The sequence below is a fragment of the Chiloscyllium plagiosum genome, chromosome 6 (genome assembly GCF_004010195.1).
Source record: "Chiloscyllium plagiosum isolate BGI_BamShark_2017 chromosome 6, ASM401019v2, whole genome shotgun sequence".
Lineage (NCBI taxonomy): Eukaryota > Metazoa > Chordata > Chondrichthyes > Orectolobiformes > Hemiscylliidae > Chiloscyllium > Chiloscyllium plagiosum.
In genome coordinates, this window is record NC_057715.1 from 80577303 (window position 1) to 80594698 (window position 17396).

The 17396-nt window shown below is 40.9% G+C and overlaps 1 protein-coding gene across 1 annotated transcript in view; it reads right to left on the reverse strand.

The window, feature by feature from the left end:
- Window positions 1-13364, reverse strand: part of c1qtnf9 (C1q and TNF related 9) — an 18376-nt gene extending 5012 nt beyond the window's left edge. The window contains exons 1-3 of the mRNA XM_043691965.1: window positions 13260-13364; window positions 8669-8868; window positions 3656-3718 (exon numbers count right to left, since the gene is read on the reverse strand). Coding sequence (XP_043547900.1) covers window positions 3656-3718; window positions 8669-8834 — 229 coding nt within the window. The 5' untranslated portion in view covers window positions 8835-8868; window positions 13260-13364. The remainder of the gene's footprint in view (window positions 1-3655; window positions 3719-8668; window positions 8869-13259) is intronic.
- Window positions 13365-17396: the final 4032 nt, after the last annotated feature.

The window sequence follows — 17396 nt, forward strand, 5'->3', positions numbered from 1 at the left end:
TGCTCCTTAGATCCTGTCTTACAGCATCGTAATTACCCTTCCCCCAATTTTAAAACCTATCCTGATTCACAGACCTATCTCTCTCCATAACCAAGGTGAAAGTCACAGAATTGTGGTCACCATCACCAAAATGTTCACCCACTAACAAGCCCATCACTTGTCCCGGTTCATTACCGAGTACCAAATCCAAAATGGCCTCCCCTCTGGTCGGACAATCTACATACTGAGTTAGAAGCACTGCATGGTGAATTTTCAAGGTGATTTCAAGACTTTAAAATGGTTGAGAATGAAATGCACGTGATATTTTTCCCCATTTACATGCAATGTGGAGAAGGCACCTAGTGATGTTCAGCTTGAAATCATTGACCTGCAGTCTGACACATTTCTGGCAGAGTACTTTAGGTCAGTCTCACTGCTTGATTTTTACTCTTTCCTCAAAGAGGAGAACTTTCTACATATGAGGAGGCATGCTCAGAAGATTCTAGTCCCCTTTGGATCTACCTATATTTGGAAATAGACATTCTCAGTGATTAAGTTCAACAAATCCAAATACAGATCCTCTATCACTGATGATCACCTCTCAACTGTCCTTTACATATCCACCTCAGACATTCAACCAGATTTCAGTGCACTTGTTCAAGCCCAAAACAGACTGGATTTTTCTCACTAAACAAATAAAATGAACTGAAAAACATCAAAAGCACTTATTGCTTTTTGTATAGAGTTGTTTGTAATACTGAACAATAATGAAACAACTTTTCATTATTGGTTTGTGAGATTAATACGTTAAAAATAAAATGAAATACTGAAATTATTGTTTTTACTGTTTATTTCTTCTATATTTTACCTACTCCACAATGTCATATCTTTATTGTAACAGAATATCCTTATTCTTTTGATTATAAGTTTCAGTGCAAAACTATAGAATTTAGTACTTTTTACGATGGGAGAAAATTAATACTGAGCAGAATTATGTTCAACTTATTGTTGGTTCGGCCCTCCAACACAACTCAGGCTTCTCATGTGGCCTGTTGGAAGAATTAATTGCCCACCCCTGTTCTAGACGGAAGTGGTTGCGGGTTTAGAAGGTCCTGTCTAAGGAAATTTGGTGGATTTCTGCAGTGCATCAGGTATATAGTACATATGGCTGCTACTGAGCGTCAACGATCAAGGGACTGAGGGTTTTTTGGATGTGGTGCCAATCAAGCGGGTTGCTGGACGGTGTCAAGCTTACTGAGTGACAGTGCAGCTACACTTATCCAGGCCAGTGGTGTGCATTCCACCATGCTCCTAATTTGTGCCTTGCAGATGGTGGGCAGGCTTTGGGAAACCAGAAAGTGACTAGGTGCTGAAAGTTGTAACTTCAAAACACATAATTACTCATTAGAAGAGCAAAAGCAGAAGATGCATAGGAACACAACCACCTGCAATTACACCTCCAAGCCACAGATCACCTTAACTTCACTGTTCCATTGGCTCAACATCCTGGAACTCTCTTCCCAATAGCAGGTAGCGTTACTGCCCTGTGTGGACTGCAGTGGGCTGAGAGGACAGCTCACTGCCACCTTGTCAAGGGTAATGGGGGTGGGCAACAAATGCTACCCTTGCAATAATAAAAGAAGGATTAACCTCACTTAACCATGCATGGTGAGATTGATGTTTCCAATTCTACTACTTAGTAGCAGCTTGTCACACCAGCCTGCAGGAAATCTGAAAGACCTCCAACCTGCAGTTCTCAAAGTGAGGTGCAGTTATATAAATACAGATAGTGCAGTTAGACATTATATTTACCAGATGTAGAGTAGTGAAAGCTGTGAGAGGACTTGATTGAACTGTACTAAGTTAAGAGGAGTCTACATAGGGTAGCTAGGGAGAAACTGTTACATAAAGATAGATTTAGTAGATGGGTTAACAACCAGGAGGTATAGTTTTAAAGCAAGGAGTGAGAGTTTCAGAGGCGATTTGAGGAAGATGTTTATCATTGAGAGGTTAGTTGGTAACTGAAAGGCACTACCTGAGAGGGTGGTAGAATCATGAACCAAAAAGAAATTTAAGAAGTGATAGATGAACACTAGAAATGCCATACCATTCAAGACTCTGGGCAGAGGGGAAAATGGGATTGGAGTAGATAGGTGCTAGATGACTGGAGAAGGGATGATGGGCCAAGGGCCAATCTGGTCAACTCTCCTGGCTCACATACCGTTACAGAGTTAGTTTTAATGGCTCATCAGCAACATGAGCAAAGGAACTCAGCCCTCGTTCCGTTCAGGTTTAACCGCAAGATTGGAGATACAATACTATGATGCATTCTGGTTCATACATGAATAACAGAGCATTTCTGAAGGAGTTAAATGAATGCTATTTAACTTAACTGGCACAGCAAACCTTTTGAGAACTGCATTAAATTGACTGCCTTCTGTCTCATCAAAAAAACGTGAGCAGTTGGAAACTATTATACCCAGTAGATAGTCAAATACAGACAATTGTACTGGCTTCACAATAACTCATAGCAAACAGGCCACTTGTTAAACAAAAATATAAATTGCTGGAGAAACTCAACAAGTCTAATGTTTCAAATGTGTTAATGTTTCAAAATGCAGTGACTCTTCTTCAGAATCCATCTGCAGTGCAGGATGCCAAGTAAATAGAGCGCCAGCTGGGTGGGTTTACAGATGGGTACTGAGTAGGAGTGTCAGGGGGTAGGATACCATGTGGGTAGAGTACCAAGCTACATGTTGGCAAGTGAGTGAGGTAAGTGATGCAGTGCTTAAGGTAGTTTGAGGTGTTTGGGAGAAATCAGGTCTGGGGGCAGGAGGAAGGGTGGGTTTCAGATCCAGTTGGGTGTCAGGTCAGATAGCAGGGAAATGTGGGGCCGGGTTCTAGTGGTGAGGGTGGTGGAGGGGTACAGTCGGGTGCCAGGTCACAAGAAGGAGTAGGTGGGTTAGAGGCGAATGGGTTCTCAAGTGGAGAAGTGGAGTTGGCAAAAGGGAAAAGTGGTTCAAGAGAAGGTGGATGGGAGGAGTGGGGTCAAATCTTGGGGCTGAGGTGGTGTTGTAAAGGATTTCTGTCCTGGGAGATGAAGATAGGGGAGAGGGGTGTCGAGTCCTAGGTTGTAAAGGCTGGGGTAGGGGGCAGGGTCAGGTCCAGAACTGGTGAAAGGGGGGTTCAGTTGCTGGCAGTGTCAGGCTTTAAGGGTCAGGGGGAGGTAGTAGTTGGGGTTGTGAGGGGTAAGTCTGAGGTCAGTTTAATAGTTACTCAGGACTTAGATTATGTATTTACTGGTCAAACATTTCCTGAGTAACTATTTACTTAATTTTCATCAGAACCCTCCAAATTTTCCAATTTAAATGCAGACTTTCAGAGTGTTCCAGACATTAGGGAAATTCCCAGAAAATCTTCAATGAGCCAGGAAATTCCTTCAGTGTGCCATGATGGGGATTCCACAAGATCCTAATGACCAAATTGCATTTATACTGGAATAGTAACAGCCTGGCCAGTGGAAAATCTGTATAATTAATTCTACTTAATCATCAAATATCAAAAATCCAAACACACGTTGTGTTAAACTAGTGTAATACAGACAATATTGACCATTGCACTCTCAGACTTGGTGAACACAGCATGGTAATTTATTGGAAAATATTAAACTTCTTGCCTTGTTCTCCAGATTCACCTTTTGGTCCCATGGGGCCTGGAGGTCCAACTTTCCCGATTTCACCTGTTGTTTCACCAGAGAATCTTTGTATTAGGCTAAATAGTTTGAATTCAGTACAATATAAGGCAACACTGAAGAACACAACTGAGATTATTGAAAACCTGTTTTGTGGTGTCAACCTCCCTCACATTAAGACATTGGCAAATGTTCATCTTCAGCACTGGGCAATGATCTAAGCAGGCAGATTATGTACCTCTTCTACAATCTGCATTCCAGACCTTTAGTTTTACATCAATGAAAGTTGTATCAATTCTAAAATTGGCGGTCAATCACTTCCATGAGATATCCATCCAGCAGTGAAGGTGAAAATTTACTCTAAACTGTTTGTTGTCTGTGTTCAACTTTAAGTAAACAGTAATACAATTTACCATAACCTGTTTAGATGGAATTCTCTGATGAAGGTCCTAATCCCCCTCACAGGGTTGAGGGAATCTGGAACTCACTGCCTGTAAGGATGGTAGAGGCAGAAACCTTCAAGACATTTAAGAAGTATGTAGATGTGCACTTGCAATGTCAAGGCATCCAAGGCTGTGGGGCAAGTGATAGAAAATGGGATTTGAATAGTTAGGTTGCTATTTTTGGCTGGTGTGGATATGATGGGCTGAAGGGCCTTTTTCTCTGCTGTAGATCTATATGAGTCTATGACAGGTTGTTCCATGAATGGCTGTTCCTTAACTGAATGTTCCTTGACTTTTGCTCTCTGACTGGCTATTCCTGGACCAGCTGCTATTTCCATTATTTAAAGAAGATTGCAGTCCAGACTTGCATTCAGATTTAAAAGTAAGAATTCTTCACTATGAAATATTATGTTGACTCTTTACTATCTAGCAACTTTCAAGCTTATGTTATGTAGCTCCTGGACCATGTAATTGCACTGTTGTCAGTAGCAGGTATTATCAACCTTTGTTCAATATCTAATATATTCTATTAAATTGATATTTTTGACTTATTGTTGTCACATGAACTGAGACAGTGAAAAGTATTATTTTGCATGCCATCCCAACTAATCATATCTTACATAAGTACATTAGGGTAATAGAACAGGATGCAGAATATAATGTTACAGAGAATGTACATAGAAAGATCTAATAAATGAGAGGTCCATTCATTAGGGGAATAAGCTGTTCTTGCACTTGTTATGTATTTTCAAACTTTTGTATCTTCTGCCCGATGGGAGAAAGTATATCTGGGATGGGAGGAATGGGAGGAGTCTTTGATTATTTTGGCTGTTTTCCCAAGACAGTGGGAAGTAGATAGTCAGTGGAAGGCTGGTTTGAGTGATAGACTGGGCTGCGTTCACAACTCTCTAATTTTTTTGCAGTCTTGAGAATAGCAATTAGCATACCAGGCTGTGATGCATCCGGATTGGCTGCTTTCTATGGTGCGCTCTAAAATTTGGTAAGAGTCATTGTAGACATGCCGAATTTCCTCAGCCTTCTGAGGAAGTAGAGACATTGATGTGCTTTCTTGACTGTACCCTTGATGTGGATGGACCAGAATAGGTTGTTGGTGACATTTATTCCTAGGAACTTGACGCTCTCGACTGCCTCCATCTCAGCACCATTGATGCAGACAAGGGCGTGTCCTTCACTCCAATTCAATGACTAGCTCCTGGTTTTGCTGACATTGTGGGAGAGATTGTTGACCTTACACCGTGCTATTAAGCTGGCTATCTCTTTCTTGTACTCTGTCTTGTTGTTGTTTGATGTCCAACCGACTATGATCGTGTATTTAGCAAATTTGTAAACGGAGTTAGAGCTGAATTTGGCCACACAGTTGTGACTATATAAGGAGTATAGTTAGGGGCTGCGTATGCTCAGTGTTGAGGATTATTGAGGAGGAGGTATTGAAACCTATCCTTACTGACTGCAGTCTCTGGGTCAGGAAGTCAAGGATCCAGTTGCAAAGTGTGGAGCAGAGTTCTAGATTTCAGAGTTTAGAGATCGGTTTGGTTAGAATTATGATGTTGAAGGCAGAGCTAAATAAATAGTAGTCTGATGTAGGTGTCCTTGCTATTGAAATGTTCCAGGGATGAGTATAGGGTCAAGGAGGTGGCCGTGGATCTATCGCGATGGTAGGCAAATTGCAGTGGATCAAGACAGTCTGGGAGGCTAGAGTTGATGTGTACCATTACTAAATTCTTGAAGCACTTAATAATGATTGTATGTCAGAGTCACTGGGTGTTAGTCATTAAGGCACATTGTTTGATTTTTCTTTGGCAAAGGGATGATAGTGGTCTTCTTGAAAAGGTGAGAACCTCACATTGGAGTAAGGAGAGATTAAAGATGTCTGTGAATACTCCCTCCAGCTGGTCTGTGCAGGATCCGAGTGTAAGGCTAAGGACTCTATCGGGGCTAGTTGCTTTCCAAGGGTTCACCTTCAGGAAGGCCGATCTAACGTCTGCGGTGATAGCTGTTGGGGCACGTGACATCGTTTCATTGACCTTCGGTTCAAAATGAGCATAGAATGCATTAAGCTCATTGGGTAGTGATTCTACTCGACTTAGCTTTTAGCCCATGTAAGCCTCACCACAGTTGACGTGTGTTTACATAGTTAGTTTGCAGGACTTGCATTTAATATAATATCGTCTTTTGGCATCCCTGATGACTTTGTGAACATTGTACCTAGATTTCCTGGATATATCAGGGTTGCCTGACTTGAATGCCCAGGACCTGGACTCCCGGTACATCCATGGTTGGGGAACACTCAGATTAACTTCTTTGGCATGCAGTCCTCTACACACTTACTGATGTCTATGATGGTAGTAGCATACTCAGTTTGGTTGGCCGCTGAGTTCTTCAACATGGACCAGTCCACTGACTCCATATTGGAGCTTGTCTGTTACCCGAGACCAGCAATGTACAACGTTCTGTCCCAGATCCTCACTCTTCAGTTTCTGCTTGTAATCTGGGAGAAGGAACACAGCCTTATGGTCTGATTTACCAAAATGGGAGTGGGTATGGAGCGGTAGGTGTCATCAATGATTACATGGCAGTGGTCCAGGATGTTTCGTCCTCTGATAGACAGGAGTTGATGGTATTTTGGTAGCACGCTCTTGAGGTTGCCTGGTGGAAGTCATCGGCCACGATGAGCAATGCCTCAGGGTATTCTAAACAAGGCTTTTTGTGGCAGTGTACGTTTCGTCAAGTGCGCTCTTCACTTCCGCATGGGGTGGAATGTGAACTGCTGTCTGGATGGCAGAAGTAAACACTTCCAGCAGGAAGTGTGGGCGGCACTTCACTGTTAGACACTTTAGGTTCGGGGAGCAGTAAGTCACCAGGAGGTTGCCATGCCCTGCCCCTCTCCTAATTGACAACTGCTCTGGATCAAACTGAAATTAATAAGATGCCTATTGACTTGATAGATCATCTTGCCAGAAGACTAAGTCTGGATCACCTAACTCATTGAGGAATACTTTTGGCTTGACTTCTGTTGTAGATTGTCTCCCTCATTAATCTCTTTGTATGGGCAGTTATTTGACTTTTTGCTATTCTGTGACTGTGCCCAACATTGGCACGTTTTCTGAATGATCTAGTGTGTTACAGATAAAACATTCCTTTTAAATAGCTGGGCATGGCCTTTGCTTGTGAATTTTACTTGCTCTCTAGCTCTGACAGGAACCTTTAGAATCTGATGTCTGTCCTTGTCACTGTACTGGTTTCTCATGTGAGTCTTTTGTGGTTTTAGGCCTTATTAACTGGACAACTCCACTATCCCCTGCAATAAGTTAAATCTTCCCTGTTAGGATTGTTCTGTGCTGATTCCACACTGGCTTCACTTACCACCTATATCACTTTTTCTGGATTTTTTTTTGACTGCAATAAATCTGAGAAATAGAATTAGCAATTCTAACAACAATTGTTTCTTATGAACCAAGGCTTTAAATCACCATAGTTTCATATCTCCACCAATCTGCAGAGATCATTAATGAAATTAGCTTTGGATTCTCCTGACTGTTGAACTCCTCTGCTAAATCACAGTCTTGCAAGAATTTTAGTTGATCTGAGGTTAAAGTAAGTTTCAGAAGTTTTACTACTACTCCCAGAATATCTGCTCCTTCTCACAGTTGTATATACAAGTATATTAACTTTAATAAGTTTCTGATTTAATATTGAATTTGGAAGGTATTTTGTGTCTTAAGAATTGTTTGTTCCCAAATGTCTGGATGGTCTATTTGCCCCCTCTCTGAAATTATTAATATTTGATAATATTATTTGAATGCTATGTCTACCCAGTGTGCTTCTTTATATTCCATGATTAAAAATATTTAATTTTGCAGAAATAGTCATGCTGTCGCTCTGTGATGCTGATAATGTCTGTCCTCTGTTTGTGGTCAAAATGGAAGATTCCTGCCATTTACAGGTAAATTGTTGGCTTTCCATTTTGCTACAAAAAAAGGGATGTTCCCACCATTGATATAATATGCATTGTTACAGAGACTATAAGGTGGATGCAGAAGATAGATCTTATTCCTTTGCGATCCTAAACTGTTCTCCCCTGAAGTCCATGGCATCATCAAGTAGGCTGAATGAAGATAAAATCATGGAATTCAGACAATACTGGCTGTGATGATTGTTAACAAATTTAATTCACATGTCAGGGAGCATTTTCAGATGTTTATGCATCCTGATTCTTTATTCCTTAAGTTTTTTTTTCCCCACAGTTTTGAGCTTTGCTTATGAAAATGAGTAGATACTGTGAACGATTTCTTCACTGACTTACTATTCTGACATCCTTTTTACAATTTACTAAAGAAATTGGCTTTTCTGTTGTCAGATGAAAAATTGGAGAATTGCTTTAGCTCAGTAAAATGTGATACAGATTAAGTTATTATTTACTAAAAACACTAACATTTTAGCTCAACATTTTTATCAGATTGGCTAGTTGTAAAGAAATGTGTAAAGTTCAATACTTATAATTGTGAGAAATGGAAAAGGTATATGAATACTCTACCTGTATCGCCTTTTTCACCCACAGACCCATCTCTTCCATCCCTTCCAGGTATTCCATTGTGACCAGGATTTCCTGGAATTCCAGGATGTCCACCTGTGCACATTTCCCTTCGGAGTACCTCAGTATTCGCCAGCATGATCAGAACAAAAAATAACCAGATCTGCATTCTGGATTCAGATCCTCAATGTCACAGCACAAATCTAATAGCAAATGATCAGAACAGCTTCATTGCAGAGCACAGACAATAAAGGAACAGCAAAAACACTTCATAGAAATTATTAGTGAAGAATTATTTTTAAATAATTGTGAATCAAGGATTGTTGTGGCATGCAAGGAGGTATACAGATCTGGTAATAGGTGGCTAAGGCAACTGTTAAACCACGAAATGAAGATGAGCCCTATGGATCAACTGGAATGGATAAAAGAGGAACTGAAGGTTTTGCTGCAATAAGGAAGCCAAAATGAATATGAGGGAAGGGCTAAGCAGATCAATGCTACGTAGCTATTATTGTGAATGGAGAGCCAATGGCTAGGTTGCTAGGAATTGAAAAGAGCAATTCTAAATAACCACAGAGATTTCGTCCAGGGTAAATACAGAAAGAAATGAGCTTGGAAAGATGTGTAAGGATATGGGTATGATGAACTTGGGGAAATGGTGCAAGATGATCTTGTCACAGAAACCATAGGATTGGGTCAAGCTCAACATCTGCTGTGACAGTCAGATATACATTTAACTGCAGTTAGCTGCAAAACAATTAACTTTTAGTCTCCCTACCTAAGAAAGGATATATTTGCCATTGAGAGTGCAGTGGAGGTTCATTAGGTTGATACTAGGGATGGCAGGATTGACCTATGAGGAGAGATTGGTTCAACTGGACCAGTATTCACTACATTTATAAGTTTAAGAGGGGACTAGTTTGAAACTAGTATGACATTAGCATATTATAAACTTCTGACAGGGATGCAGAGATTTGATGCAGGAAGGATATTTTCCCTGCTTGGGGAGTCTAGAACGGGTATAAGACTACAGGATAATCATTTAAGATTGAGGTGAGGAAAATTGAAAAGGATAGTGAACCTGTAGAATTCACTATCATAGAGAGCTGTAGCTGCCAAGTAATTGAATATATTCAAGAAAGAGATTTTTTTTTGATTTTAAAACCATCAAGGGATATGAGATGAAAGTGGGAATACGGCATTGAGATTAAAAAGTTAGACATGAATGGTGTAGCAGGCTTGAAGGCCCGAATGACCAGCCCCAGCTCCTATTTTTGATGTTTGTGTAACCAAAGGAAGCTAATCCACAATAAGCAGATGACTAATTTTTTGACACCTTCATTTATGACCTGTCATCAAAATTAATTTCTATTTGAGTTTATGTCATTCAATGATATCTCACTTGAATTGTTAACAGGTAATTAGTTATCTCAATTATTTCCTTGTTTAATGGTTTTATATCAGCACTATTTAATATTAGGGGAAAGTGAGGATTGCAGATGCTGGAGATCAGAGACAAAAAGTGTGGCACTGGAAAAGCACAGCAGCTCAGGCAGGAGGAGACTTGATGTTTCGGGCATAAGGCCTTCACCAGGAATGTCATGTTCAGGAATGCCACTATTTAACTGTTGAGTTCAGGTTCTGGTCAATGTTAACACTCAGGATTTCAATAGTGCAGAATTCAGTGATGAAAATACCATGGAATGTCAAGGAAAGATGGTCCAATTCTCTCTGTATGGAGATGGCTATTGCTTGGCATTTGCGTGGTGTGAATGTTACTTGTCACATTCCTGATGAAAGACTTTTGCCTGAAACATCAACTCTCCTGCTCCTCAGATACTGCCTGACCTGCTGACCTTTTCCAGAGCCACACTTTTTGACTATTTAATATTATTAGACAATGCCAACAGCTGAAAAAAATTGTTATAGATGACTCTGGTCGCCACGATGTTTTCTAAAAAAACTAAACCATAAAATGTTGTTAATCTGTGCCTGAATTATTGAGTATTGATTAAAGAAGAAATATGTCACTGCAAATTCACTGAGGCAGTTTACAGCATATGTGCGGTCACCAGTGGATTGTAACCTGCCCTCTGCTGGGGGCAGGAAAATTGACATCTTTTATAATGTAAAAGTGACTATAGTACCAGACTTCTAATAAAACTAAGAAGTGCAGATGCTGGAGATATAAAAGAAACAAGAGAGAGAAATTGCTGGAGAAACTCAGCAAGTTTGGCAGCATCTACGAAGAGGAAAACAGAGTTAATGTGTCAAGTCCGGCCCCCACAATGCTGTCAGGGAAGGAATTCCAGGAATTTTCGCCCAGTAACATTGAAGCATTTCAAGTCAGGTTGGTTACTGACTTGGAGGTGTTCTTGAAGGTGGTGCTGTTCCCATGTATCTCTTCCCTTGTCCTTCTGGAATAAAGTGCAATGGATTTGGAAGAAATGTTGAAGGAGCCATGATGAACTTCTGCAGTGCATCTTGTAGCTTGGTACACACTGCTGTGACTGAGCTTCAGTATGGAAGGAATAAATGTTAATGGATGTAGAGCCAACCAGGCGGGCTGCTTTGACCTGAATGGTATCAAGCTTCGAGTGTTATTACAGCTGAACCCATCCAGGCAAGTGGAGAATAATCCATCACACTCCTGAATTGTGTCTTGTAGACACAAGAATCAGGAGGTGAGCTACTCATTGTAGGAATCCTAGCCTCTTGACCTGCTCTTGTACCCACTGTAATTATTTAACTGTTGAGTTCAGTTTTTGGTCAATGTTAACCCCCAGGATGTTGACAGTGCAGAATTCAGTGTTGAAAATGCCATGAAATGTCAAGGGAAGAGGGTTAGATTCTCTCTGTATGTGTATTTAAATCAGGCCTCCCTCACGATAGCGACTTATGCTTCCATTTGTTTCAGGCTTTTTGGAGGGGGGGGGGAGAAGTCGGTGCTCCATATCACAGGGACTAAATCTAATATGAAACACCATTTTGGCAGAAAGAATTGTTTTTAAATTATGTAATGGTGAGAGATTGCAGAGGTCTACAATGCTGAGGGATGTCCTATTGCATGCATTGCAAAAAAGTGAACGTGCAGGTACATCATCACCACTTTTTCAAGGGTGACTAGAAATTACCAATAAATGCTGGCCCAGCCAATGATGCCCGCATTACATGAATGAATGAAGCAAGTGATTAGGAGAGCTAATTGAATAGTATTATTTATTGCAAGGAGAATTGAACCCAAAAGTATGGAGCTAATGTTTCAATGATACAGGACATTGGTGAGATTGCATGTGGAGTACAGTGCACAGTATTGATCACTTTATTCAAGGAAGGATATAAATACACTAGAGGCAGTTTAGAAAAGGTTTAATAGACTAAGACTAGATTGTTTTGTGAGGAAAGGCTGGACAGGTAAGATTGTATCTACTGGTATTTACAAAAGTTAAAAAGGTGTCTTCATTGCAATATAAGATCCTGAGGGGTCTCGACAGAGTGGACGTGGAAAAGATGTTTCCTGTGGTTGGAGAATCCAGAGCCAGGAGTCATTGTTCAGAAATAATGGGTCATCCATTTAAGAGAAAGCTAAGGAGATTTTTTTTCCTCTCTCAGAGGAATATTAGTCTTTGGAACAGTCATCCTGAAAAAATATTGGGAATAGAATCCTTGAATTTTTCTCACAGCACAGTTATATTCTTAAAATAAGCAAAGACGTAAAAGGTTACAGGGTTAGGTAGGAATATGGATTTGAGGTTAAATGAAATCAACTATGGTCTTATTAAATAGCAGAGCATGCCTAATGGGCTGAGTGCCCAGTTCTGCTCATAATTTGTCTGTTCATATGTTCAATGTTTTACACATCCATACAACACATGGTGGTTGCAGAATGGGTTGATGGAGTCATGACCAAAGGTGGACAAATATCAGTGAAAGTCAAGCAGGTTAGCGTCAAATTTATTAGCATTATGCTGAAGGAATGTTTGATATATCAAAAAACCAGAGTTCCTTCTTCCCTTCGCTCTCCTATCTGTTTCTCTCTCTCTCTCTATTTTATATATATAAAAAAATAGATAGATAAATAAATAAATAAATAAAAGATACATACATTCAGGGTCTTTCAGATTTCAACAAGTTCTCTGGTGGCAATGTGTGAAACTTAACACTATTAACTTTCCAGACCATGCCTTAGGTAAGAAGCTCTGGGGTAACTTCAGTAAAGTAGAACCACTGAATTCAATAACCTCCAAAAGGTTGTGGCTGAACATGGTTACAAATTACAAGATCACTACCTCACAGTTCTTACACTGCTCTTATCTACATGCACATTATAACAATGTCACTACCCTCCTAAAATTAGATAGCTGGAAAAGATCCCATTGCACTACTTCAAAGAATTGCAGATCAGTGTCCTGGACAATTTGCACAACAAAATGCAAACCATGATAATTAAGCATCATTCAAGGTATTAATTAGATTGTGTAAATTATCAATTAAGAAAACTCAGATTATAATGTAATTCTGATTAGACAGGCGGTCTATAAGACTTGACAAAGTGAAAAGATATTGCTCATTGAGAAGTTTAACGCCAACTTACCACAACAGAAGCCACCTCTAACTGCACACTCTTTAAAGCACATAGAATAGTTTTACCATACATAGATTGCATCTCTTCAGAGTGTAATTAGTAAACTGGATTAGTTATTCAGAAATATGTCCTATCAAACACAAACTAGAAATACTGGATGTGTTCCATCAAAGACAAACTAGAAACTCTGCTATGCCAACATATCTCTAGTATCTGGGTAAAAACACCTTATTGCAATAAATCATTAATAATTACAATGGCAAATTCTCAGAGGAAACAAAAATCATTACTTAGTTCAACCGACTTTAATTCTCAGGTTCAGCCACTTCAGTTTTGTTGAAGTTCCAGATTCCTCACCTGGGATCAGAACATAAAAATCATCAAGGAATAGGAATTTTTTTTTTTCCCCTGAGAATTCTTACCCTTTACAGAATATGCCTGAAATCAATGGAATATTAACATTGCATGTTCTATAATATGGAATTGATCTGATGACTAGATTATTAACCAAGGCCTGAAGATCAATATCCTGTATGTAATTCAGTTAAACTTTCCTCCGTCCTCCTTCTCAACCTATCAATAGTTTTTGATATGAAGAACCATCCTACCCAGGTCTTCCCATCATTTCCTAACTCAATGGGATTGCATTCACCAGCTTCCATTCTCATCCATCCAAAAGCAGTAAGCATCTCAGCTATAATGTCTTGATAGGTTGGACACTTGGAGCATTCCCAGGTCCAGTTAGCCTTGCTGAGCAACAGGAATACCAGCAATGGCTAGCGAATGAGTGCCAACTAACTGGCCACATGAGGCCAAACTGAGAACTCTGCTGGGATCCTAATGGCAGTTGTTAGAGGTGCCAGCAGGATTTTAATTTGGACTGTCCTACTGGACCAACTACAGGTCATTCTGATATAATGTGCATTTCATTAACATGAATTAGCTCTAATGCAATTGATGAATTGTGGACATTATGGATAACATGAACCTTCTACTAATGATCTTGTGAAGTTTGATTTTCTACAGCAGGTTTCCATAGTACGACTTTCTATAGCACGGGGTTATAGCTGTCATGTTATAGCCAAATGGCCTGTGCAGGTAAACAGCCCAGGATCACCAGCTAGGATAAGGGCCTGCTTTTTGGTGTTAACCTCAGAAAATCTTTAAAGGTGTTCAGATCCCATCCATTGTCTTTGGTCTCACTGTAACATCTGTTATCCTAGTTACCAACCCTGTCCCTCTACCTGACTAAAGGTTTGTGGCTGAACTGCTTGGTTCACAACATTGGTGTTAAATTTAATCTCCAAGATGAACTTCAGAAACTCAGTAAAACTGCTTACTTGCACTTCCATAACATTGTTCAACCCGCTCCACCTCAGCTTATCCTGCTACTGCAACCCAAATTCATACCATTATTACCTCTAGGCTTGACTATAGCAATTCACTCCTGTCTGGTCTTCCAAATGCTACATTGTTAAAACTTGAGCTCATTCAAATTTCCATTGCCTGTGTCCTACCAATTCCTTCCTAAAGCTCCCCCACCTTTCTCCCTTCCTCTTTAAACTAGGTTTTGGTCATCTGCAAGTGTTTTTCTTTAAACCCAGAGTTTCCTTTGTAACGCTCCTATAAAGCAACTTAAAATGTTTTATCCAGGGATAGCGAGGCCAGAAGCTGAGAGATCTGAAAGGATAAGGTTGCAAGCCTAGTCCCTGTAGTGGAGGATGTTCCCTGTCAGTGAAACTGTAAACAGAACAAGAAGAAAAATGCTGCAGTGATATCAACACACTGGGAGACTCGGGTTGGTCAGGCCCATGGGCAGCAAGATTCCACCACCAGTCTCAATCCATCGTAATCTTTTCAGCTCTCCAGACAAGATGTCCCACTCTTGGAATCTTCCTTAAATGTACTTCACTAGGTCTTTCATAGCTGACCCTACTTTCTTCTGGTGAACAAAGAACAATACAGCACAGGAACAGGCCCTTCAGCCCTCCAAGTCTGCACCACCATGTTTTGATCTTCCATGCTAAAACGGTCTTCACTTACAGGAACCATATCCCTCCAATCCCTTCCTATTCATGTATCCAGCTGAAAATGTGTGGCTGGAAAAGCGCAGCAGGTCAGGCAGCATCCAGGGAACAGGAGAATCGACGTTTCGGGCATAAGCCCTTCTGACGTTTTTTGAATGCTGCTATTGGCAGCACATTCCAGGCACTCATAGAATCCCTACAGTTTGGAAGCAGGCCCTTTGGCCCAACAAGTCCATACTGACTCTCTGAACAGTAACCCACCCAGTAACCCATTCCCCTACCCTATTACTCTATATTTACCTCTGATTAATGCACCTAACCTGCACACCCAAAACTTATGGACAAGTTAGCTTGGCCAATTCACCTAACCTGCACATCTTTTGACTATGGGAGGAAACCCATGCAGACACGGGGAGAATGTGCAAACTCCACACAGTCACCCAAGGCTGGAATTGAAACAGGGTCCCTGGTGCTGTGAAGCAGCAGTGTTAACCACTGAGCCACCGAACTACACTAACCACCCTGCCTCACACATCTCTTAAAACCACCCCCTCATACCTTGAACCTGTGTCCCCTAGTAATTGACCTCTCCACCCGGGGAAAAAGCCTCATTCTTTCCACTCTATCAGGCCATTCACTATCCAGTGAAAACAAACCCAGTCTATCCAATCTTTCTTCAGAGCTAAAATTCCCCCATACCAGTCAATATCCTGGTATACCTTTTCTGTACCCTCTCCAAAGCATCCGCATCAGGTGGTGTGGTGATCAGAACTGTGTGCAATATTCCAAGTGTAGCCTAACTAAAGTTCTATAAAGCTGCAGCATAACTTGTCTATCCTTATACTCAATACCCCTTCAAATGAAGGCAAACATGCTGTAGGCCTTTTTAACTAGCTTATCTACCTGCGTTGTAACCTTCAGTGATCTGTGGACCAGCACACCCAGATCCCTTTGCATATCAATATTCCTAAGGGTTCTGCCACACTCTGCATAATTTCCACCTGTCCTTGACCTTCCGAAATTCATCACCTCACATTTGTCTGAATTAAACTCCATTTGCACATCCTCCAACTTATATATATCCTGCTGTATCCTCTGACAACCCGCTTCACTATCCGCAACTCCACCAAACCTTGTATCATTCCAAAATTTACTAATGATACCAGCTACACTTTCTTCCAATTATTTACGTAGATCACAAACAGCAGAGGTCCCAGCATTGATCCCTGTGGAACAGGGCCTCCATTCTGAAAAGCATCCTTCCATCACTACCCTCTGTCTCCTGTGATTAAGCCAGCTCTGTATCCATCTTTCCAGCTCACCCCAAAACCATGTGCCTTCACTTTCTGTATCAGAGTTGAACAGCGTAATGGTTAAAAGTAGAGGGTGAAGCAAATATATGGGAAGGAAGATGGATAGGTAGGACAGGTCAAGAGTGCAGTGCTAAGTTGGAGGGTTAGATCTGGGGCGAAATGGGGGAGGGGAGATTTGGAAACTGCCATTATCATTGACTTCACTAGTTTCCAAATCTTGGCACTACCCTCTTGACCTGTCTCACCTGTCCATCTTCTTTCCCACCTACCTGCTTTATGCTCTCCATCAATCTATCACAACCACCTCCCACCTGCATCCACCTATTGCCTCCCTCCCCCCCAGCTCCATCCCCACCCTCCTATTTATCTCTCAGCCCCCTTCTCCCCACATTCCTGATAGAGTGCTTATGCCTGAAACATCAACTCTCCTGCTTCGCGGATGCTGCATGACCTGCTGTGCTTTTCCAGCGCCACACCTTTAGACTCTGACTCCAGCATCTGCAGTCCTCAATTTCACCTTTTGTACCAGTCTGCCAAAAAACTTGATCAAGTTAGCGATCTCCCGCAGAAAATCATGCTGCTTATCGCTAATCAGTCTTGTTTCTCAATGCATATAAATCTTGTCCCTGAGAACCTTTTTCAATAATTTCCCTACCACTGACATGAGACTCACAGATCTGTAATTTCCAGAATTAGCCCTGCTACTCTTAAATAATGGGAGAACATTGGCTATTCTCCAATCTTTGTATCCTCTTTGGTCTCAGGAGAGGTCCCAAAGATGTCTGTCAATGTTCCAGCAATTTGAT